The sequence below is a fragment of the Acanthopagrus latus genome, chromosome 4 (assembly GCF_904848185.1).
Source record: "Acanthopagrus latus isolate v.2019 chromosome 4, fAcaLat1.1, whole genome shotgun sequence".
Taxonomy (NCBI): Eukaryota; Metazoa; Chordata; class Actinopteri; order Spariformes; family Sparidae; genus Acanthopagrus; species Acanthopagrus latus.
This window is the reverse complement of record NC_051042.1, coordinates 32,659,580-32,682,287: the sequence shown is the minus strand read 5'-3', so window position 1 is coordinate 32,682,287 and position 22,708 is coordinate 32,659,580. Positions and strand designations below refer to the sequence as shown.

The 22,708-nt window shown below is 42.8% G+C and overlaps 3 protein-coding genes across 7 annotated transcripts in view; 2 read left to right on the top strand and 1 right to left on the bottom strand.

Moving 5' to 3' along the window:
- The window catches only part of pde8a (phosphodiesterase 8A), a 56,089-nt gene extending 45,036 nt beyond the window's left edge, over positions 1 to 11,053 (top strand). Inside the window, exons 14-22 of the mRNA XM_037095209.1 lie at positions 170 to 334; positions 3,353 to 3,401; positions 3,595 to 3,730; positions 3,816 to 4,014; positions 5,391 to 5,608; positions 6,656 to 6,788; positions 7,774 to 7,938; positions 8,034 to 8,163; positions 8,896 to 11,053. Coding sequence (XP_036951104.1) covers positions 170 to 334; positions 3,353 to 3,401; positions 3,595 to 3,730; positions 3,816 to 4,014; positions 5,391 to 5,608; positions 6,656 to 6,788; positions 7,774 to 7,938; positions 8,034 to 8,163; positions 8,896 to 9,002 — 1,302 coding nt within the window. The 3' untranslated portion in view covers positions 9,003 to 11,053. The remainder of the gene's footprint in view (positions 1 to 169; positions 335 to 3,352; positions 3,402 to 3,594; positions 3,731 to 3,815; positions 4,015 to 5,390; positions 5,609 to 6,655; positions 6,789 to 7,773; positions 7,939 to 8,033; positions 8,164 to 8,895) is intronic.
- A 1,390-nt stretch (positions 11,054 to 12,443) lies between these two features.
- LOC119018099 (KH homology domain-containing protein 4-like) lies at positions 12,444 to 21,472 on the top strand. The gene is made up of 14 exons (XM_037095480.1): positions 12,444 to 12,597; positions 13,887 to 14,139; positions 14,249 to 14,365; positions 14,526 to 14,599; positions 15,048 to 15,100; positions 15,256 to 15,461; positions 16,110 to 16,318; positions 17,056 to 17,116; positions 17,395 to 17,452; positions 17,654 to 17,889; positions 18,886 to 18,990; positions 19,540 to 19,628; positions 19,715 to 19,833; positions 20,259 to 21,472. Exons 1-14 carry the CDS (start codon positions 12,569 to 12,571, stop codon positions 20,387 to 20,389), a joined length of 1,740 nt encoding a protein of 579 aa, XP_036951375.1. The 5' UTR covers positions 12,444 to 12,568; the 3' UTR covers positions 20,390 to 21,472.
- Positions 21,074 to 22,708, bottom strand: part of LOC119018098 (fibronectin type III and SPRY domain-containing protein 2) — an 11,913-nt gene continuing 10,278 nt past the window's right edge. For all 5 annotated transcript variants that reach the window (XM_037095475.1, XM_037095476.1, XM_037095479.1 and 2 more), the window contains one exon: positions 21,074 to 22,549. In XM_037095475.1, the coding sequence (XP_036951370.1) occupies positions 22,300 to 22,549 (250 nt within the window). In that variant the 3' untranslated portion in view covers positions 21,074 to 22,299. The remainder of the gene's footprint in view (positions 22,550 to 22,708) is intronic.

The window sequence follows — 22,708 nt, the reverse complement described above, 5'->3', positions numbered from 1 at the left end:
TTCTTTTAATCAGTTATTTGTTTGCTCAATAAAATGGTGAAATCAAGCCCAAGATGACGTCCTCCCCAAAAATATTTAGTTTGTTATTTGTTGCCAGTCTGCTTTTATTATTTCTTCTCAAATAGCGATAGAAAAAGTTGAATAATTCCACAGATATTTTGTCGTGCAGGTAATCAACATCATCAATGCAGCGCAGGAAAGCAGTCCTATGCCTGTGGCGGAGGCCTTGGATCGGGTACTGGAGATCCTGAGGACCACTGAGCTCTACTCCCCACAGTTAGGCACCAAGGATGAAGACCCCCACACCAATGACCTCGTGGGGGGGCTGATGACGGTAAGCAGCGGGTCCTTCAAGAAGTCCGAAACACCCAAACAGCTTCCTTCCGCTACGAATGAATCGACTCCCGGCTGATAACACACGTCAGAGCGCTCGCGGAATTCCTCAGTGATAACACACACACACACACACACACACACACACACCACACACGCACACACACACGTCTGCGAACGTCCGTGAAGCGCTCCGCTACGAAGGCCTGTGATAATGTGGTGGATGTAATAAACAGAGAGGCAGGAGGGCGAGCGGGAGCCGTCGGACTGTTTGAGGATCTTTGTGTGGCAGAGAGAGAGACAGACGGAGAGATTAACAGACAGCAACGGTGAAGTACAGAAGTAGAAAGAGTGCCAAGTTGGCAGTCTTGGCAACAGCCCCAGAGGAAGTGTTAGATTGTCCTTTGTGCTCCTGTAGGCTGGAGAGGAAAGCCCACCCCACCCTCTCTCTCTCTCTCTCTCTCTCTCTCTCTCTCTGCACACAGTCACACTCACATGAACCTCTTCCTCTCGACTCCACAGGCCTGGAAACATCCTGTTCTCTGGATCAGATGAATAAGCATGGCTTTACTTAAACATGTACTCTGTGAATACACAGAATTGTTACTCACAGCCGCCCCCCCACCCCCAGAGAGATCTGTTCTGCATAACCGATAAAGGGCTGACAAAACCAGAAAACCATGCGAGTTTGGGTTCAAATGATTACTTATGTACGAGGGTGTCGGTTTATGAGGTGCCTGGTTGCATAGTTTACGGTCTCCGGTTTGTTGTGGCGAGCTGCGCCGGGTCTGAACTCGGAGGACCCAGCGAACATTAAGAGGAGCGCCGTCATCTTTGTGGGGAGAAAGTCTTAAAATAACCAGTGTGTACAGAGGCAGCGCCACCATGAGACAATGCTGGGGTCAAAGATGAGCCAGTCTCCTCTTCCTTTTTCACTTGTGAAGTAAACATTTCACTCTGTGACACACACCCATGTACTGCACTAACGCCCAGGACTGGGTGATACAGGCCTGTCATTTGCATTGCTGACAAGTGGCAGTAATGTTGTTGGAGAGGAGTGGAGGCCTGCTCACAGTGTTTATCAGTGTTTTCATATTTCCACGACGTACAAGACTGGGGACGGAGTTTAATAACACATAATCCTGTTTTAAGATCAGAGAGATTTCATTGTGGCTTCTTGTTTTAGTTGTTGGAGAGAAACATTTAAACAGCATCTGTTATTGGAGAACTAACTTCAAAACTACTGCAAATTGTTTTTATTAACACAGAAAACATCTTGCAAGCATGCGAGTAGCTGACATCTCTGTCGGCCAACCCAGAAGTTTGCATGTTCGCAGTTTGGGATTTTGGATTATCGCTGAAAATAAATTTGCGTTGCTTACGCGTTTCTTTCAGCTTGATGATCTTCATGGATAAACATCACCTTTTGTGATTTTCAAAGTGTTAATTAAATTAAGGTAATTAAAGTAAGTGAGCTAACGTCTGGTTATAAATGTCACAACGTCACAATGCACAAGTTGTAAGTCAGAGTCAGAACAGTTTGTAACTAAAGTTGTTCTGTAAAGACGGACTAGTTTGCTGTGATGACGTTTAATGTCCCGGAAAACTTTTGTAGTTTTTAAGACATGTTAACTCTTTATAATTAAACTGGTGGACACTTAATGATGAATTTTATGTCATAGAACAAAAACGTGTAAGTATCTTCCACCTGTGGCTCTGAGACGAGGAGAGTGGATGTGTAGAAATGATTAACTGATTTCCAGGTTTTAGGACTCTGACCACGAGACTCTAGTGGCTGAAAACAGTTTGATCAACCTCGAGTTTGCCAGTTCTTAACTCACGCTCTGTTCTACACAGCTGATACAAATCACAGCACTAGAGGAGCTGCGTCGTTCCAACCACTGAGAATCATGTTTGATTATTTGGGCGATGGAGTGTTACCTCACTGATGTGCCCCATTTACTATCCCAGCATGCAGCACTGCCCAGAGGAAGACAAACGCCGTGATGGAATAATTTACAGTAGATTATCTGACATATGTACATAAATTATCCTGCCGTCATTTCTGACAAGACTATAACACTTCATAAATATGGTAATCACTTGCTGAACTGCATATTGGTTTCATTAATAAGCTCAGCTTGGCTGCCTCATCCCTCCACTCCCTCTGCGGGGGAAACGATATGAGGTGTCAACATAACGCAGCCTCCAAAATATTGTGTCACACTCACAGATGAAGGAACACTCATAAAAGTGGTAATATGGAAAAAAAAATCAGGGAAATCTCTGTTCTGTGTTTCCTTTTGTTTATGATACAGCTGTAGTTTGTTATGCGCTTCTGTCAGCAAGAGAGATCTGAAGTCCATCTTCTTTAAAATCACATCGACATGAACAAAGATATTAGTTTCTTCTCTTTGCTGGTAAAATGAGATTTTGAGATTCATTTTCGTTGTTCACACGTCAGCCATTTTCATCAGGGTGGGGAGCTCACGTGTCACACTGCTTTGCTTTCACAGCAAACCATATAAATGTAGGAAATCTGACAAATTATTATAACTTCACTGCTTCAAGATTGATTAGCAACTGTAAAGACGATCTATAGTTTAATCCAGAGGGAGATGGAACCGTGTTTTAATGTAAAACAGCAGGTTTGATTACCGATTAGCTTCCTTCAGCTAATGTTAGCATTCAGCCACAGTCCAGCTAACGTTTGTCAGAGGCAACACTTCAAACTAATATCTTCCTTCTGTCACTGCTAATTTGCTGATGTTTACTTTGCCAGGGGTAGAAATTTGGACTGAGCCAAAGTCCAAGCTGGTGTCCGTCTGTGTCGGTGATCATGATGACTTTTATATTTCAACTGATGTCGGACTAAATGTGTCCGTTACACAATCCAAAGGTTCTCACTGTTTTCTGACTGTAGTGATGCTTGTTCCAAAAAGAAGAATTGTATGTATTCAGTCGATGTTTCACTCCTGCTGCCTCGGTCCCTGACGCTGTCTTTCTGTCTTGGTCACAGGATGGTTTACGCAGACTGTCAGGAAACGAATACATCTTTTCCACAAAACGTAAGTTCACATAAAGCGTGCGGGAGGGACGACACGGAGTGTGTTTGTTTCAGATGTTATAGATAATGTTCATCTGAAACATTTTAATATTTTAATATCTTTGTTACTTACTGTCCAGAGGCAGTGAACAACACATTTCTAACCTCCTCCTCTTCATCTGAACGCTTCCTTTCTTGTCTCCTCTCGCTCACAGAGCCTCATCACATCCCCAGTCACCTGATCACTCCTCTGTCGTTAAACGACATCCCTCCTCGTATCGCCCAGACCATGGAGAACGAGGACTCTTGGGACTTTGACATCGTCAACTTGGAGGCTGCAACCTTGAAACGGTGAGGCAGCAACACATTTAAAAGTCTTCTACAGGTGCTGTGTCGGGAGCTTTTTGTTAATCCGCCATGCTGAATCTCTCCGCAGGCCTTTGACCTATTTGGGCCTGAAGATTTTCTCCCGCTTTGGTGTCTGCGAGTTCCTGAACTGCCCCGAGGCCACGCTGCGCTCCTGGCTACAAGTGATCGAAGCTAACTACCACTCCACCAACTCCTACCACAACTCTTCTCATGCAGCTGACGTCCTGCACGCAACGGCATACTTCCTCTGCAAGGAGAGGGTCAAGGTGAGTTAACCTACGAATGAGTAGTCAGGTTTCCACTGTCACTGCACAGTCGTAGTTGCTGATGTGAAAACACGGTGGGCGACTCCTGCTTTGAGCCGACCAATAAGAGCAGACTAAGCTTTTCCGGAGGGGCGGTCTTAGGATACATTCAGACCCAGTGAGGTGGCGGATCAGTTTGCCAAAAGGAGAAGCTGTTGTGTTGTTCTGCTACCAGCATGCTGGTCCAACTACTGATAGTTCGTCCACATCAACGGATTAACAAACCAGTAAACAACCAGAAGTGCGTCGCTAAGCTGTTACTTGTGTATACGTGTTAAAATAAATGAATACATTGGCAGTAAATTCTATGTTATTACAGTTTTTATGGAGTAACACAAATCCCTCAATTCTGCTCAGCGGCTTGTCTTCAGTCTGCTAGTTTGCACGAGAAACACTCATTTCATCACGTGACTTGTTGTCGCTGGATCGTGTGGCCAAAGAAACGAATGCTTCCTTAACACTTGAATATTCTGTGTATGTTTGACTTGAGAGAAAAGGATTAGTGTGTGTGTGTGTGTGTGTGTGGCTGCCAAAACACCTTTAGCACCTAAACGTCGGGATTTTCTTCGATCGCAGCTCTCTGCTCAGTCTGGAGTGTCAGGTGTCCCATCTGAGCCGACGTTATCCAAGTGAGTCGAGGTTTTACCCCAAGTGTGTCAGTGGCTCAGTAACTGGTTTAGGCCGCGCGCTCGGCTAAGCTGATTACCAAACTGTCTATTTCTGAGCTGAGTGGAGTGATCTTTCATTGGCTTAGCCAGTGAACGGGGGGAAGTTACATCACCCAAGGTTATTGAATCCCTGGAACTCAACTGTTACGTTGCAGTTTAATTATTCTGATGATCTCTGCACTGTTTCTCTTTGTTTTTTTCCTTTTTTCAACAAAATGATGGATTCTCTTTATGTTCTTGATCAAGCATGTCATTGCAGCTGCAAAATGCTTATATAGCTGCTTGTAAATGCTGCTAAATGAAGGTGGACATTAAATATTATTATCCTACTAATAAATCACAGCTGTCTCTCACAACGTGGAGCTCTTTCTTGGTTCAGTCTGCGGGCCAAACTGGATCCGCGTCACACTTCTGATGATTAAGGGATGTGACCGAAGGTGAACTGCTGCCGGAAATAAAGTGTTCACAGTTTGCATAATCCGGTTGAATATCCTAAACATTTTAAGTGCTGGAATATTCCAGTCATCTCTAAAGCATCTGTCATGCAAGAGAGCCAAAAACAAACAGAGACATATAAAAGTCAAAAAAGTAATTTTGAAACTCTTTAAGGGTGCTGATTGATTAGAAGTTTCATATTCCCCTTGTTTCTGATGTCCTTTTCCCCAACAGCAAAGTTTGGATCCCATCGACGAGGTAGCTGCCCTGATTGCCGCTACCGTGCACGACGTGGACCACCCGGGCCGCACCAACAGCTTCCTGTGCAACGCAGGAAGCGAGCTGGCCATCCTCTACAACGACACAGCTGTGCTCGAGAGCCACCATGCAGCGCTGGCCTTCCAGATCACCACACGAGACGACAAGTGCAACATCTTCAAAAACATTGAGAGGTAGGAGGACGTTGTGGCTGTCATCACTGCAGAGGCACAGAAAACTACAACAGCCATGATTCATGTAGGCTGCAGGCTTTAACATTTCAGAAGGCTACACTGCAGCACTGTAGCCCACGGAGAGCCTCATCAGTGCCCTTCTGTGGGCAACGCCAAAAGAAACAGTTTTTAATGCTTTCTGAGGCTATAACCAAGAAACCTAAAAAGAAGGAAGGGTCATTACGTCACTGAATCTGTGTTTGTTAGACACTAAAACACAACCACTGAGAGAGCACAATTCACTTTTTTGTCCCTCAAATTCGGGTAGGAAAACGTTCTGTCACCTTGGAGGTTATCCTATATGTGTTTCACTGTGCATCTCCCGTAGACTTCTATACAGCTGACGTCACAGTCTGGCACCGAAGACAGATTCAGTGACGTGATGACCCTCCCTTCTTTTATAGGTTTCTTGGCTTTAACTCATCAGAACAACTGAACTTAATTCTGGACTGTCTGGTCACCATGTTCAGGATGAAAATATGGAAGTTGTACCTACAGTATATTTGCACTGAGTCTGATGAAGAGCAGCGTGAACGTAAACGTCACTGCTTTGGTACGTTAACTAAGAGGATATCGGCTCCCTGCAGTGTGAGACGTGTCTTCAGTCCACAGATGGAAATTCTTATTAAAAAAAAAACTGTTCACATCAGACATTACCTGAAGCGTCACAGCCGATAAGCTGAGCCTGCTGATGAAAGCGACACTGTGTGTGTGTTGACAGCGGCGGGGTTGTAATGTGATTTGAGTCCCAAAGCAGAATAGCTCACATGTGCTGGTCCCCTCAGAGGGGGAGAGGGTGAACAAAGCATCCATTCATCGCCGCTGTCACTGCAGTCAGAAGGGAGAAACTGTTCACACGGGGTTTCATGCTATTTACCACACTGTCATCTCTCACTCTCTCTGGTTCCTCTGGTCCTTCCTCCCCCCTGTCCTGCCTTCACCCGTCTGATTCCTGACCACCTCTCTCTCTCTCTCTCTCTCTCTCTCTCTCTCTCTCTCTCTCTCTAGGAACGAGTATCGAACATTACGACAGGCTATCATTGATATGGTGCTCGCCACTGAGATGACCAAACACTTTGAACACGTCAACAAATTTGTCAACAGCATCAACAAGCCACTGGCTGCTCTCGAGGAGAACGGGGTGAGATTTAAAAAAACAACAACAAAGAAATCATCCTGCATCGCTTTTATCCTCACTTCATACCTGTGTAGAAAATAGTCGGTCTAATTTTAGCACTTTTTTTGTTTTTTTTTCCTAAATAGATCAGTGTTGTGCGTCACAAGCGGGGAAAGGACACACAGGAGCATTCAGACACTGGATAAACACTTTATTGTGATCTCATTCTGTCACACACGGTCGCAGAATCGTACTCAGTCCAACGCTCATGCACGCGACAATAGTTTAAGGAGAGCTGGGGAGGTGATGGGACGGCGTCCTGTGGCCTGTTGTTGCCCCGGCACAGAAATCTTTGTGGGGAGAGAATTTTACAACTCGGTATCATCTTTCTCGTCTGTGTGTGGAATGCTTCACACAGACATTTAAAAGTCGTCTTGCCTTTTTTAAAAGGCAGAAACGATGTGAATAAACGATTTGATGCTTTTATTTCCTTGAATTAAATCACCGGTTTCAGAGCTTTACACAGATCATTACTCATTTAAGTGTTTGGTTTTAATTGGAATGGAGTTTGTTAAAAAAAAAGGGGGGGGGGGGGGTCTTTGTGTCACATTAACTTTTATTTAGTTAACAATGGCTTGAAGGTCTGAATGAAACAGAGACGTCCCTCATCTTGGCTTAGAAAAATAGACCTTCGGTGCTTCTCCTCAACATAATTGAGTTCAGTCTTGAAACGTACACATCATGCACATCATGTGACTGCACGCTGAGCTCCTCTTTTACATGTAAGTGTTGCAGGGGCTGGTTAGGAACACACTCGGAACACAGACTCTCCTCGTCCTTAAAGAAAACCCTCATCAGCTGCCGTGTTTTATCCTCCCCGTGGTGGTTTATGTACAAACACAGTTATTTTTAAAGTTGTTCACCTGATATCTACTGACGCTAATGAGTAGAACTTGAGTCGTTTTTGTGCTAATGATCTGTTTCTTTCTTTATTTTCTTTTCTTTTTAGGGAAACAGCGATGAGGAAAATGTCAAAAGCATCCTGACGTCCCCCGAGAATCGCATCCTCGTCAAGCGGATGCTGATTAAGTGTGCAGACATCTCCAATCCGTGCAGGCCTCAGGAGCTCTGTATAGAATGGGCCGGACGCATCTCAGAGGAGTATTTTGCACAGGTAATTAGGAAAATAAGGTGATGTTAATGATGCGAAGAGACCCAGCAGGGAGAAACTGCACTTAAAATGTTTTCTTATTGGTGTGTGTTGTGCAGACGGACGAGGAGAAGAGACAAGGTCTACCAGTGGTCATGCCTGTGTTCGACAGAAACACGTGTAGCATCCCAAAGTCCCAGATTTCCTTCATAGACTACTTCATTACGGACATGTTTGATGCATGGGATGGTAAGACATCGTGGAAACACTGTATGACAACTATGTGTTATATGTGCTGCAGGTTATTGTTGGGGGCTAACGTGAAAGTTAGCATCACTCTGGTTCGCTCAACAAAAAGTCTGTCAGATGTTTGAAGTAATTAAGTAGAAATCCTTTGTTACTGTACTTCTGAAGATGTTTCAGATATCTGTACTTTCTGGGTATTACGACTCATTTCTGCACCTGAATTAGAGTTTACTGTAAAGTACCTGTGGGCAATAGAGCGTGTATAAACGGCGGCCATTTTCCTTTGATGTCACGCTTGGGGAGAGATACTGTAATGCTGCTGTGTTCCGGGTTGCAGTTAGTTAAACTGTGGGGAATCTGTCACAGTTTCACAGTGTTACAGAATTATTGTTATGAATATAAACACGCTGACCCTTAAAGGGATGAACAACCGATCATAATTTTACAAAATATTATGTCCTTAAAGTTGCAATGTAAGAATTGTAGTTAAAACCAACCCAAGTTTCCTTACATAAAAACAAATCCAATGATTAACACGCAGTGAGATACACAGATTTATAGATAAATGTAAAAAGGTAAAAAGGGAACTCAACATGTCCTGAGCTGAGCTTTAAGAATCAGTAGCGCTCTTTCACAGAAACGTGTTAATGAGACAGTGGTGTCGCTTTAAAAAACACAGCACACACAAACAAACTATCACATCTGAGTTTCAACTTCTGTTTGTCGTCTCCCCAGCGTTTGCAGACCTCCCTAATCTTATGCAGCACTTGGACAACAATTTCAAGTACTGGAAAGGCCTGGACGAGAGGAAGCTGCACAGCCTGCGACCGCCTCCAGAGTAGGCGCTGCAGTGTCCAGCCCCGGGACTCTGCGGTCTGGGGCGGCCCTCCTCTCTCGTGCTGGGGCGTCTCTCTCCCTGCCAGCCAAAGGACCTCCTCGCCTTCACTCTCCTGCCTCTGTAGCACGCCGAGCGTCCACATGTCCGTCCATACAGAAACCACAGAAGGACTTCTTGACGGGCAGCTGCAGGCCTGTCAGATGAGAACTGTGACAAACAGACACACGGTATCCTTATGAACTTCTCGTGCCTCTCAGGCATTTGCAGTGTAGCTGGTCATGTGACACGACTGAGAGAGGGTCCTTACAGGCCTCCTGGCAAAGCATCCGTCCCTTAATTACCATGGTGGCTCTCCTGTCTGCCTGTGAAGTCGCTGTTTGACTAGAAGAAAAAAAAAACTGCTTGTTTACTGAAGGAGCGAGCAACAAGTGTGGTCTGGATATGAAGGATATGACCTTTGACCTCCATCCCTGCGCCTGCAGCAAAGGCAGGACTGCTCCCGCTGCCCCTAGAGGCCACACCATGAAAGAACACTCCACTGCTTTTTTTTGTTGTTGTTGTTTTGTTTTTTTGGCAATATATTCACGTGTCCTTCAGAAACACATCCGAGTTGACACGTCGCTGTCCTGACAGACACGTGGGAGGGGGATGCTTTCTTTTTTTTCTTTTTTTTTTGTCGGGGGGGGGAACAGGGAGTGGATCTTTACTTTAGGCCACTGCTGAGAGACAAACACCTCAACATCATGATCATAGGTAACTAATTACAGATGATTTGATATGTTAATTTTTCTTTAGATGTTCCATATTTTCTATATTCAACAAAAAAAATAAAGAAAATTCATAAATGAATTAGTCGATAAATGAGAACAAAATGAATTTCAAGATAAGAGAGCGAGAAAAAGCCAAAGCTGATGAAGACAAATACTACTATAACTCTCGATTAAAAATTCACAATTATTATTCATATGAAGCATTACCATATTAAACATTTTTATTTTCTTATCAAAAAAGTACAGTACCAGTTTGAATGAACACTTTTGTATTGCACTGTAAACAATATTAGAAAATGTCTACGTCTCAGTGATTTGTCCAGGGATGGGATGTTGCATTGTAGAATAAGCTGTTATTGTCGATCATCAGGAGTTTGTGCGTGTGTGCGTGCAAGTGTGTGTGTGTGTGTGTGTGTGGGTGTGTGTTGGGTTTGCAGGTGTGGGCGCGCGGGTGTGTATTCATTGTTGCAACAATCCCTTACTCTTGGTGTAATGCTGTAAACCGCTCGACATTTGACAAACAGCAGAAATATGTGAAAAAAAAAACAAAAAAAAAAACATTTTGGACTTGAAAATTTTTTCTCCCAGAAATTTTTTGTATCTGGTTTATCCTACTGAAAAAGACTGCCTTATTTTATACAATATTTATACAGTACATCCCACTGTGCAACTGCAACGGACATCTGGAGTTTTTATTATAACATAGTCAGAAGGTTATGTTCAAGTAAATCTCAATATTTTTATAGACAATGAATTTTACACTGGATTTGCAGCAAATGAGATCAACCGTTATAGCTATCTGGATACCTGTGAATGGGACGGTCACGCAGAGCACGTATACAGAGAACTAAATGGTTACGAAGGATGTGGATCGCAGAGTTGTCTATCACTGTCTTTAAGCAGTCTCCTAGAGGCCGGCTTGCATTGATTATTGATCAAACATCATTCTATTTTGGCCACTTGTCCAACATCCTTATGCACAGACCCAGGGAACAGCTTTCTGTTTCGAGGCTGGTTTCAGATTAGGATACTAATATATGTTAAAGATTGTTGCTTATTAAGAAATATTTCCTCTTTAAACAGTATATAAAATGCCATAACAGCTGAGCAAATGATGGTTAATAAGACGTTATTGACCTCGATTATCTTTGTTTCTCTCTTATGACAGAATTGTACACTCAATCAGGGGGATTTGTTTGTTCCTTCTGATTCACATCTTGGTCTGAAGGCACGGAAAAAGAAATTAGAAACTATTCAATGAAAAATAAAATAATGTCAATGATTTGTTTGTAGTCCATTTCCTGTGATGATTCAGCGTCCGTCCTCTTATTTCTGTCGTCTTTCTCTGCCTGTTTTCACTGAAATTCTGTCTTCCTATCGAACTGCCTCTTCTGATTACCTGTTTTGCTTTGAGCCATCTTAATTTGTAGAGATAGAAAGAGTCCAGTTTGAATCAAAGGTCTGCTGTATTTTGAATGAATCCCAATGTCCGTGTTCCCGGTAAGTCTGCAAGTGTTCAGGTCAAATCCCACTGTTGATTCATGAAGTGATTGAAGATTTATCGCAGAGTTTTTGAGCCCGGCCACTTTCCGCAAGTCTGCATTCCTGCAGAGTTTGTCTAAGGAAATTACCCACAGTTCATAGCATTGTGAGGGTTAGCATGAATCATGGGAAAATGTATATTTAAATAAAATGTTAATTTAAAAAAAAACAAAAAACAGAAATAACATAAATACAGATAATTGGCCATTACATCAGCCCCCTTAGTTCCTATTGGGGTTTTGCAGCCCATTTATGAACGTCTAAAGACCCGGTACTGGTCCAAGGGAGCAGGGGTTCCTCACCACAGGGGGGCAGTGGCAAAAAATGAATGAATGAATGAATGAAAAGTGATTAAATATTACTTTATGTCACAGATTCACGTAAGTTTACGTTTGAGGGTGAATTATTCTGCATTGTCTTCTGAGAATAAAGAGTAAAACATTTAAATTTGACACAAAAATCTCTGTTGCATTTTACTTTTTTATTTTGTTGTTGTCGGATCAATGGGAGACGGTGAACACATGTAACTGTGAGGGTACACTGGGGTGTAAAGGTGTCACTACATGGTCCGTGTGTGTGACGTGTAGGGAACCCCCCAGCTAATCAGTTTAGCGAAGCTGTTATGTCGTAATGTAACTTGCATGCTGGTGATCTTTGTCCTCATTGACGGATGATTAAAAATAACAGTAAACAAGAAGGCTGTGAGGTGGATCATGACGGTGGCACAAGACCATCACAAGTAAAACATCAGGCTAGTGTAGCATTTAGCCATAAATAGCTGCCCCGCTACTGACCTGCTCTGCTCCGCTTATGATCTGCCAGAGTGTGTTAAGTCCTACAGTGATCGTCGGATGTGTTGTTTTAAAATTGGTGTATAAAGTGAATACACATGACACACAACGTTACAATCCACTGAGGTTTAAGTCATGTTTGTTTTGTTTGTTTGTTTTTTTTATTTCTGAACAACATTCTCCGCACTTTTCTTTTGACTTGCCAACACAAAATCAAGTCTCTTAAATCAGTTGTTAAAAAAATCAAATCAGTTGGAAAGTTGGAAAGTTGGAAAGTTGGAAAAAGCAGACCACCGATCTGTCTTTCCGACAACGTGACGTAACATGAAAACAGCCTCCACTTCCGGACAGTCACACTTTACGGCAGGTCGTCAGAAGAGCTCGCCGGCAGACTGATGGCTGCAGCCGATCAGCGTCAACTACGTTAGAAACTTAAGTTTTCACTGCAGTTTTAGCGGAGTGGTGCTATGTCTTCGGGAATGACTGGACAAACACCGTAAGTGTCTGTTAACTGTGTTTATTGTAATCACATAAGGCCGCTTCTGTAACATAGGCGCTAACACAGCACCGCATAGTTGAGCCCAGCAGCAAGCTAACCAGCTAAGCTAACGCTGGCTGCTGTGTTAGCATACATGGTCGTGGCCTACTAGTGGATGTTAGCTTGCGAGGTATAATTTGTGCGCTTAAAAGTCGACACGATATGTTTGGTCTGATCGTGTGTTATCACAAACTTTTGATCAATATATCCCTTCATGTCTTAAATAGAGGAATGTGTAAAATTAACATTCAAAACTTGCTCGTAACTCGCCAAATTAGCTAGCATAGCTTTAGCCGTAGCCTCAGGTAGTTACCGCTAGCTAACTTTAGCTGTTGGTAGTTTAGCTGATAACAGTCAACTAACCGCGACGACTGTTGATTTTACACCAAAGTGTGACGTGTTAGCTTCTTAAACGCTTTATCAACGAGAGACCCAATAAAAGCCTCATTTCACACGATGGTGGATTAGACTAATAACGATCATTAAACGTTTCTAGTGTCGGTCAAACTAAGTTTTCCCCGGTATTTTAAAATATCCACGGGGAAAACTGTGTCTGAACCAGTTATAACATGCAGGGTACACATATGTGAGTCCCTCCTTCATTTTCGATTGAACAGTTCACAAGCTTTACACGTTTCTGTTCAATTATTTAGCCATAATAATATAAGTAGTGAGTCTGCCACGTAAACATTCAGTCAGAGGAACCGAAGTTGACATTTTAAACTTAAAGCTGTTTTGTCCCTGATCTAAATTTAATCACTTGAAGAAAGATCTTGCATTTTCTTGTTAAATGAAAAAAAAAGATTCTCTTATTATTGTATGTTATAAAAAATTAAGCTAGGTTTTTTATTTAGATTTTCTTCAGGCACATATAAAATCAGTCAATGAATAAAATGTGTTAGCCAAAACTACACAGTGCCCCTTTAACCAGATTCTCTTTGTTGTCATAACTGAGTAAACAAACTGACTTTAAAGGACGACACTGTTTCATACTGTTTGACATTTCTCATGGCGGACCCTGCCGCCTGTGTAGCTTCAAACAGTGTTCTGGGACCTTTTTTCCCTCTGAGAACAGCTTGTTTATTCAGTTATGGAGAAGATAAATATGTCTGAGTTTGTATTGTTATCTCATTAATATTGTATATATTAAAATTCTGACTTTACATAGCGCCCCTTTTTAAAATCGTGTAGTTAAATGAATTGCCATTGGTTTTATATTTAACATTGTTGCTGTCTCTTCTTCTCAGGTGCCTAACCAGCCGATGGGATCAGCCAGCCCAGCCTAAACAGAGGAGCAGTGACAATGCGGCCCACCCCGTCTCTTTACCAGGAGTCGTCAGCACTGCTGGTTCAAACAGCTCAGTGTCTCAGCCAACTCAACCAGGAGACAAGCCGGCGCCTCCGGGAGGAGTTGAAATGGCTGCGGCCATGGCTGCTAAAATAAATGCCATGTTAATGGCCAAAGGAAAGCTGTTGACTCCTCCACCCTTACTTGCAAAGGTGCACATGATTTAAAACAATGTTGACAATAGTAGAAAAACTCTGATATGTCTTGTTAATGCGTTCATCAAAGGACTTACAGTTTCTGTTGTTATTTCACATCTTTTAGACTCCTAGTGTGCCTGTGCCAGCCGCTGCAGAGGAGCTGGTGGTCACAGAGGTCGATATAAATGATGTACCGCTAACTTGCAGGGACCTTCTTACAAAAGGCAAGACGCAGGAAGAGGTAAGCAGGAAGCGGCCGTGTCGAATTTGATCCACCACACTGGTTTAGTAAAGGGGAGATGTGAGAAGAATCTTTTGAACATTCTTTAACAGTTTTAAATAAACATATTATCCAATAATCCCTCTAAAATCTCACTGAAACGTTCTCTTGCCTTTTTCAGATCCGACAGGTCAGCGGAGCAGTCGTCTCAACAAAAGGTCATTTCATGACTGATGCTGAAAAGGGAAAACCAGGGTATGTACATGATAAAGACATGACAAGATCATGTTCTGCATGATTAATAAAGAGTGCTGCACAGATGACATGTTTTAGCATTAAAGTTTTAGCTCAGTCTTGTAAGAACGGTTCATTTGATGCAGATGTCAGACAAGATAGATCGAAACTATTTGCTTCAGCACGGTCATGTACTCGTCCTTGTTTGGATAGTTGTCACAAGTTTCATACACGCTTTCCTTCAAATCTTTGCAATTGTGGCAATAAACCACTTTTTTGATTACTTGCTTGTTGCTTGCCAAGAATCTCAACACATTATTAACCAGTTAAATGTCCCATTTGATTCAGAGGAAATCAATCCACACACAAAATAATGTGTTGATGTGATGATAAAGAAAAAAGAGCAGATGTTTGGAGGAGTGTAAACTCTTTATATTGTCTGTGACATTTCTGATTTGCTTTCCTGCAGACAAAGACCTTTGTATTTGCACGTCCAGGGAAAGAACCAAGAACAAGTCAACAGTAAGTAGCATTTGTTCATCCGAGTCGGTTTCACTGTGTCTGGCATTGTCTTCGTCTAATATAATTCACAAATGTCGTAAGCATACAGAAGCCTGTTCTGTGTTGCACTGAATATGGCTGCCGTCCAAACATTGCTGACATTTCTCCAACATCAGAGGCCGTGCTGAGGATAAAGGAGATCATCTCTGAGGACCTGTTGAGAGCCTCAGCAGCAGCAGGAGGACAGCAGGTGCCTGTAATGCCTCCAATCACACTCTACCCTCAGCCCCCTCGCCCCGTCATCCCCCCACCTGTGCCACGGATGCCCAACACCAACTCAGTGCCAGGCCAGGGACATCGGCCTGCAGCTCCTCATACAGGGGTAGGCAGACATGATATCAGTGTTGAAGTTCATCTCTCTACAAACTGTTGACTGCAGTGTTACCTTGTGATAGATACTTTTGTCTGTAGGAGGGAGTTTCCTTGACTACATGCAGGCCTTTTTCATAAAGAAACCCACGTAGCGTGGTTAAATGTAGAGAGTGTAGGCTTTATTCGAGAAGGGTTGGCCCAAAATCTATCATCACATTTGAGTAAATCATTTTTGTTTGTATCCTGAAATGAAGGACATGTTACCAAGTCTCCTTAAACATGTTACCACAAGACAAAATTGTAAGGGCATTTTTGACATATGATCAGCGAATATAGACAACAAAGAAGTTTACACGGTTCGTTATTATCTCTGTCTCTGTATTGTTTGGAATATTGATCGTCTGCAGCTTCTCATTGTGTGATTTTTAACAATGGAGGTAAAGAAAGTGAGGCAAATTAAGACCATGTTGCCTTCACTGATACCCACCTCCCAAATTAAGTAGCAGAGAGAACATCCGAGGTCTACAGGGAAACGCCTTGGATCGCTGCGTCTGCTTACAAAGCTGTTCTACCTCTAATCATCTGAGTTTGGATGTCAATGCACCAGCGTAGACGTGCAGAGCTTTATAATGAGACGTGTTGTTCCCTTCGTCCTCAGAGTTTTGTGCACACAAAGATTTTTGTCGGTCTGGACCAGGCCTTGCCCTCGTTCAACGTGAATGAAAAGGTTGAAGGCCCGGGAGGTTCGTACCTGAGTCACATCCAGACAGAGACGGGGGCTCGAGTCTTTCTCAGGGGGAAAAATTCTGGCTACATCGAACAAGCGTCAAAACGGGAATCTTTTGAGCCTCTTTATGTTTACATCAGGTACGTTCATTCCCAGGGCTGACCAAGTTCCCTGTTAGGATCCTGATTCATGTCTGTTGTGGTTGTACCGGTGGTGAAGTAGTTCTTTATTTAAGAGACAGTTTGTCTTCAGAGACAAACAACAGAACAGTAAAACAGTGGAACTAATGAAGCTTCTTTGCGCACGTGTTTTCATCAGCAGTAACGGCTGAAAGCAAACCCAGTGAAACTATGAAATACAGCAGACGTCAGAACCATCAGGGACAAAGGAGAGAAACTAAAGATGTTCAGTAAGAAGCTGTAAAACGACTCTCAGCTGAACAGAGCTTTAAAAACGCCCTGCACTCAGATCTCTTGCACAGAGATGAGTTATCACAGTATAAAGTTAAGTCATATCTTAATGGAGGGCTGAGTGCAGGCGCTACACCAGAGAAGGTCCCTCTCTGTGCAGTAAAACTGGTTATGACAAAGCAAATCAACGCAGCACAGTTTGACTTGATGTGGCCGTAAGTGCCAGTGAAAGAACCCCACAGGTGAATCAATCTGAATGTACTATTCTTAAACAAAAAGGGAAATCTCTCTCTGAGTGAATCAAACCACTGTGTCTTTACCTGATGACATACTTGAGTAGTGTTGAAAGGAGTGGCTGTAAATTATCTTCCTCCCTGGAGTTTAGAGTTTAAATCCCTGCTAGCTTATGAAACTGTTTTTTTTTTCTCTGCTCATCATATTAAATCTCCGTCTTTTGTGTGTTGCAGTCACCCAAATGCAGCCGGGTTGGAGGCGGCAAAGAAACTCACAGAGAGTCTGCTGGAAACTGTGAGTTCATGATTTTTTGTCATCATAAATAAAGTCGTTGTTTCGGTGAATCAACTGTTTCTGCCTGATGGAGGTTAAAGAAGGTGAGACTATTGAGGCGTATAGTCTTCACTGATACCCACCTCCTACAGTGAACTGTGGTAGTGTGAACCACCTGATCTCCAGAGATAGGTTCTGAGTGCTCTGCACCTACCCACAATGCAACTCACCTTTTTAAAAACAGCCTTTGTTGACTGTTATCCGGCTCTTTACATGTTGTTTTTCTTGTCTTTCTCCAGGTGAGAGCTGAACATGGCCGCATGGTGTCGATGTACACAGCCACAGGCTCAACACAACGTGAGTTTTCTTTGACGCCTCAGAAATAATTCCCACAGTTTGACAAATATCAACTACCAGCCGTGTGCATTCATATTGTGGTAATTAATCCTCCCTCAACGTCTTTAGTGGCTCTACTATAAGTTGAAATAGTAGGTCACCGTTATCGGTTCATGTGATTTATATATGCTATTAACTCCACGTTCTATACTTTCATTTCAGCATACGCAGCACATGGATTTCCACCTAATAGCAATTACTCTAGCCAGGGATCCTGGTATAACTACCCTGCAAATGGGTATGCTGGCGGCTATTCAGCGTACCCAGGAGCCAGTGGTTATTGGAGTAATGCAAATGGTCCCCCAAGTCATTCTAACATGTCGACAAACCCTCCATCTTCTCAGGCAATGGTTCAGTATCCGGTGTGTCCTAGGAAACCGCATCCCTATCTCGTCCAGGTAATTACCAGAGATTAAGGCTATTTATCTCTTATTGTATTCAGCATTCACGTTCATGAGTTATTTTGTAAATTCATTTGAATTTTAAAAAGCTTGTTGCATGAACCATAGCCTCAGGTTTTAACCCACATACTTATTTAATGATGTGAAGAAAGTAAAGTAGGTAACCAGCAGTGATTTTATCTTCTTTTCTTTGCCGTATTCTTATAATTATCAAATGACTATTATCAGTACTAGTTTAAATCTGCACAAACACTGCAAACATCATTAAACTTTATGATAAAGGGTGTTGTGCTTATTGTTTAATAGAGATGTGAATGATTTGAAAGCACAATATTCATCATGTAAATGTATTCAGGAAGTCCTTCAAATAATCCGTCCACAGTATAAAAGCTTCATGTTTTTAAGTCCAGTTTCTGTGCGACCCATCTTAATACATAAACAAAACATAAATCCTCCTGAAGTGCATTTCAAGTGCTCTGCAGTAGCACCGAATATGACTGAAAAGTCGAGACGAGACACTTAATGAACGAGTCAAACATCACAAACATGACTCTGCTGCTCACACGCTGGTCTCTGAGCTGGACAACAGTGTGTCTCGTCAGATGTTGTGCTCACAGAAAGTTCATAAAATCTGACACCTGCCCAGATATCCAATTTCAGAATCCCTCCAACATGTGTCCTAACATCAGTAACTGTAGTCTAATGTCCTCCCTTAATTTGATGCATGAGGGCGACGTAACTTTACAACTTTATTGTTCAGCCGAGGCCCAAAAATCAACTAACAAGCTGCAAACTCTTAATTAAGCTCCGTCTCTGCATTCACATCACGTTCACATCACAATGCATCTTATAATCAAGACATTTCCACACCTCTAATTGTTTACATAACACTTAAACAATGTCATTATAGACACACAACCTGTCAGAGAGTTTGGGCTGTTTAAATTCCTGCTGCAGTGTCAGAGTGTGTCTGTGTTGGTTTTCTCGCTGAAGGATCCTGGCAGCAGTGAGACGGTGGAGCCTGAAGGATGTTTAAACGCCTCCGCCGACTCAGGAAGTCCCAAACGTCATTTCCAAGGGGGGGCGAAGGTAGAACAGGTGAGCTGAGGAGTAACACCTGCACATACCACTGAGGGATCGTTGTGACGCTTGTTAACATGAATATATATCGTTCACTTAACGTTTGAGTTACCGCTGACAGCTGTCAGCTCCTCATTCATAAAGAGCAGAGAGGCGTCAGTCATCTCTGCGATGTGGAGAAAGAACCTGTCGTCCTTCTATTTCTTGTCCTACGTATATTCTCTTTAGCACTTGTGTCTATTTTTTTAAAAACTATTAGCAGTGATTTATATAAATAAACATCTACACAAATGGTCGTTAAAGAAAGCTGAGCGCTGGTTTTTGATCACAGCCATCAATTTTAGCCACAAATCAGCCCTCAAAGCTCTTCAGACTGCTGAATTCATGTTTTGCCTGTCGTTATATCTTTAAAGAACGGAAAAAGGGCAAATTATTAACGAGGACTGTCGACATATGACTCAGGTTTTTGGACTTTTCTATTCAAAATGCTGCACTAACGTCTCTGATCCAGCCTTTTGTGTTTGTGTTTTTTAAGATGACTTGAATGTTTTGTGCTTTTCTGTTCAGCCTCCTGGCAGCAGCTCTCCAGAAGTTCCTGCTCACAAAGCATCTGAACTTCCGGCCTCCGGCGTTGCAGAGGAGAAAGTAGTAGAAAGGTGTGTTCGTGGATCTAATTTCTCTGGTATGTTGTTCTTCGTGAATCCTGTGTTGTGCAGAAGCTGATGTTTGTTTCTCTCGCCAGGATTCTGATGCCTCCGCCGCCTCCTCTGTTTGCGGCTCCCGCTCCCGTTGCACGTAAAAGGCCAAGAGACGCGGTGACAGAAGATCCGGCCGGTGTTCCCGCCAGCGCCGCGTCAGTGGGTATGCATTTCTCGATTCTCTACATTTCTGAGAGGCTACTCAGACATTTCTTCTGTAGCGTTGTCAGTTGCATGAAAAGGCATCTTCCCCCCCGTGGAGGAATGGGGGAGGAGTGGAGACCTGTGTGAATCTCTCCACTGATTAAACCCACTAACATGCTCTTCTTGTATATGTTTCTTGTCTTTCCCTTGTTCTCTCTCTCAACATGTGTCCCCGGACCTGCCTGTTATGGATGTGTGCTCTGCTGCCGTTTCATTTGATATCTTCCCTCCCCTGGCTGTGGATCAAACGAACTGAAAAACCAACGCTAACATGGGGCTCCTCAATGGGTTTCCTTTTTGTTTTGTTCTCTCTCTCTCTCTCTTTTTGTCCCCCCTCCCCACACCCTCCTTCTCTGTCTCTCCATTCTTATTGTGCCCTCACAGGTGTTCAAGACGAGGCGTGCGAGAAGAAGGTTAAAGTGGACGAGGATGCGTCGGGGCTAGTGCCCTACGGAGGAGATTCCTCTGACGAAGAGGAGGAAAGGACACGTAGCAGTAAGACAGATAACTCATAACCCCCGCCCTGCCCCGCCCTCACTGCCCAGGATACCCACAGACCCAAAATCTACACTCAGTACGTCAACACAGGTCTCAAACTTAAACCCATCAAGGAAAAATCCACCCTCGCATTGTTGTACACTGTTTAAAGACTATACCAGTGTTTCAACCTGTTGCTAAGCAGAACAAAATGTTTGGCTGACTATTTTCTAAACAACAACATGTCACACATTTTTCCTTTACATCCAAGTAGACGTGGTTTCCCGTTGACATCCAGGTTGACGGTCTGTATGGCAGTAATGTAAAGAACAGGCTGAACGCTGGTGTAGTCCTCGGTTTAGACACCAGTTTCTGATGTTTGGTCTGGTTTACGTTTTGCTTTGTGTCATTATGTTACAGTGTCAGAAATGTCTGTCTTTAATTCCTCACACAGCGAGTGTGAGCATGTTGGTTTTAGTCAAAGACGGGGAGCCACATTTACATTTCTGCTCGCCTGTAAAGCAAAATGTAAATACAGAAGTTTAGATGGCCTGCCAGCTAGATCGTCTGTGTGCTTGTGTTTGTAGCCGCATGATTTGAAATGCAACACATCTCGTGGCTACATGTCGTTAGGGAGGTTTCATTAATTGGTTTTAGGGTTGTTGTTTTTTTAAAATCTTGTGTTATTGATGTCTTAATAGAAGCCTTTCTTTTTCTTTTTCTTTTTTAATTCTACAGGTCTGAATCTCAAATGTGCACTTACATGATCTTACACAGCAGATACAGTGTCTGTTAACGCCACTCTAAAGCAAAATGGCCATTTCAAACAGTGTGGAAGTATTCAGGGTGGATTTTTCCTTTTTTAAAAGATGTGAATACAGTTGTATAAAAAAAAACATTTGGATTTTCTTTCTTAAAAGACTTTTATTTTACTTTTTCGAAGCAGCTTTTTGTAAAACAGAACCCCCTCCTATTTCCTTTTATTGAATTTAAACCTGGTCTGCTGCAGTTGCTGATGGTATAAATACATATTGTAAAATTCAGTGAAACTTTTTCTTATCTTGGAAAATGGTGTATGCCTGTTCCCATGGAATACTATAATAAAAACAACTGAAAACCCCTGACTGTCTTTTAGATGCCGTATGTTTTACACCGCTGAGGAAGATCAGCACACGTTTCTTTAACTTAGTTTGGGTTTTTCTTCATCAGAGGTGTCACCAGTAATCTTTGGTAAGTATTAAAAAGGTGTGTTATGTAAGAGTTGGCCACCTAAGAGGCGGCTTATCACCAGAGTAACAACTAACTGCTGCTGACTGCAGCTGCTGTTTTTTAGTCAGCTCAGGTATCTGCAGCTAGCAGTCAGATTAGCTGACTCTGCAGAGCAGTGAAGGAGTTTTTACTGTAAGACTCTCACCTCTTTAGGTACAAATGTAGCTGGTTAGCATGCTAACTTCAATAAATATCCCTGCAACACAATACATAATCTTTGAGATCACATCAGAACTGTTATTTCCTCATTCTGTTGATTTTTTATTTTAAATTTTTAAACTCATTTGTACAAAATGCACTTTTAAAGAAGACATTTTAGGCTGTTTTCATTAGTGTCTGTATTTTATAAAAGTCCAAAGTCTGCATTAAAGGGAGCTCCTCTCTCCCACAGAAAACACTGCTCCTCAAACGCCTCGTCAGTAGTCCTGCCTTTTAATTCTGTGGTTTTGTGATATCACACTTCGCCCCATGTCACACATGCCCTCACACATACGACGGAGCAGACTGGAGACATTTTGAGCAGCTCAGGCGTGGTGAGCCAACCAATCAGCAGCAGGGAGATCTTAAAGAGACGGGAACTGAAACAGTGCTGCTGTGTGAGAAAAGCTTGTGAAATTATTCTAGTAAGAACCCACATTAAAACTATGAATGTCTTCTTTAATAGATATGATTGCTGGTGTCAGATGAAGGCGTACTCAGGAGCCTCTATGGCGTTGTGTATAGTGAGAGCTCCCGGGTTGTCCAGGCTAAAACAGGGGTGGACGTAATTTCGGAAGTGACAGTGGAAGGTGTGCAGGTGTTGCTCCAGATCCACGTTAAAGAAAGACAGAGTCCCCCTCTCGTAGTCCAGTGCCACGCCGATCCTCACCGGGTTCACTGTGATCCGCAGGTCGGGACTCCAGCCGTTGTGCAGAAACTCATATTTATGCCTGAAGGAAATACAGAAGAGCGCATCATTTCAAGAGTTCCACATCTAAAGCTTTTTCTCTCTCTCTCTCTCTCATCCTGTTGGAGATAATTTTGACTGTGTCAGCCACGAGAAAAAAAAAAGGCAGATGCTGAATCATGAGCCAGCACCAGGATTTCAA

What these genes read in the sequence shown, in the direction of transcription:
- LOC119018099 (XM_037095480.1), top strand. Translation starts at nt 12,569, where the DNA reads ATGTCTTCGGGAATGACTGGACAAACACC. An exon ending in GGAATGACTGGACAAACACC is followed by an intron (nt 12,598 to 13,886) that starts GTAAGTGTCTGT and finishes TCTTCTTCTCAG; the next exon opens with GTGCCTAACCAGCCGATGGG. An exon ending in AAGGCAAGACGCAGGAAGAG is followed by an intron (nt 14,366 to 14,525) that starts GTAAGCAGGAAG and finishes TGCCTTTTTCAG; the next exon opens with ATCCGACAGGTCAGCGGAGC.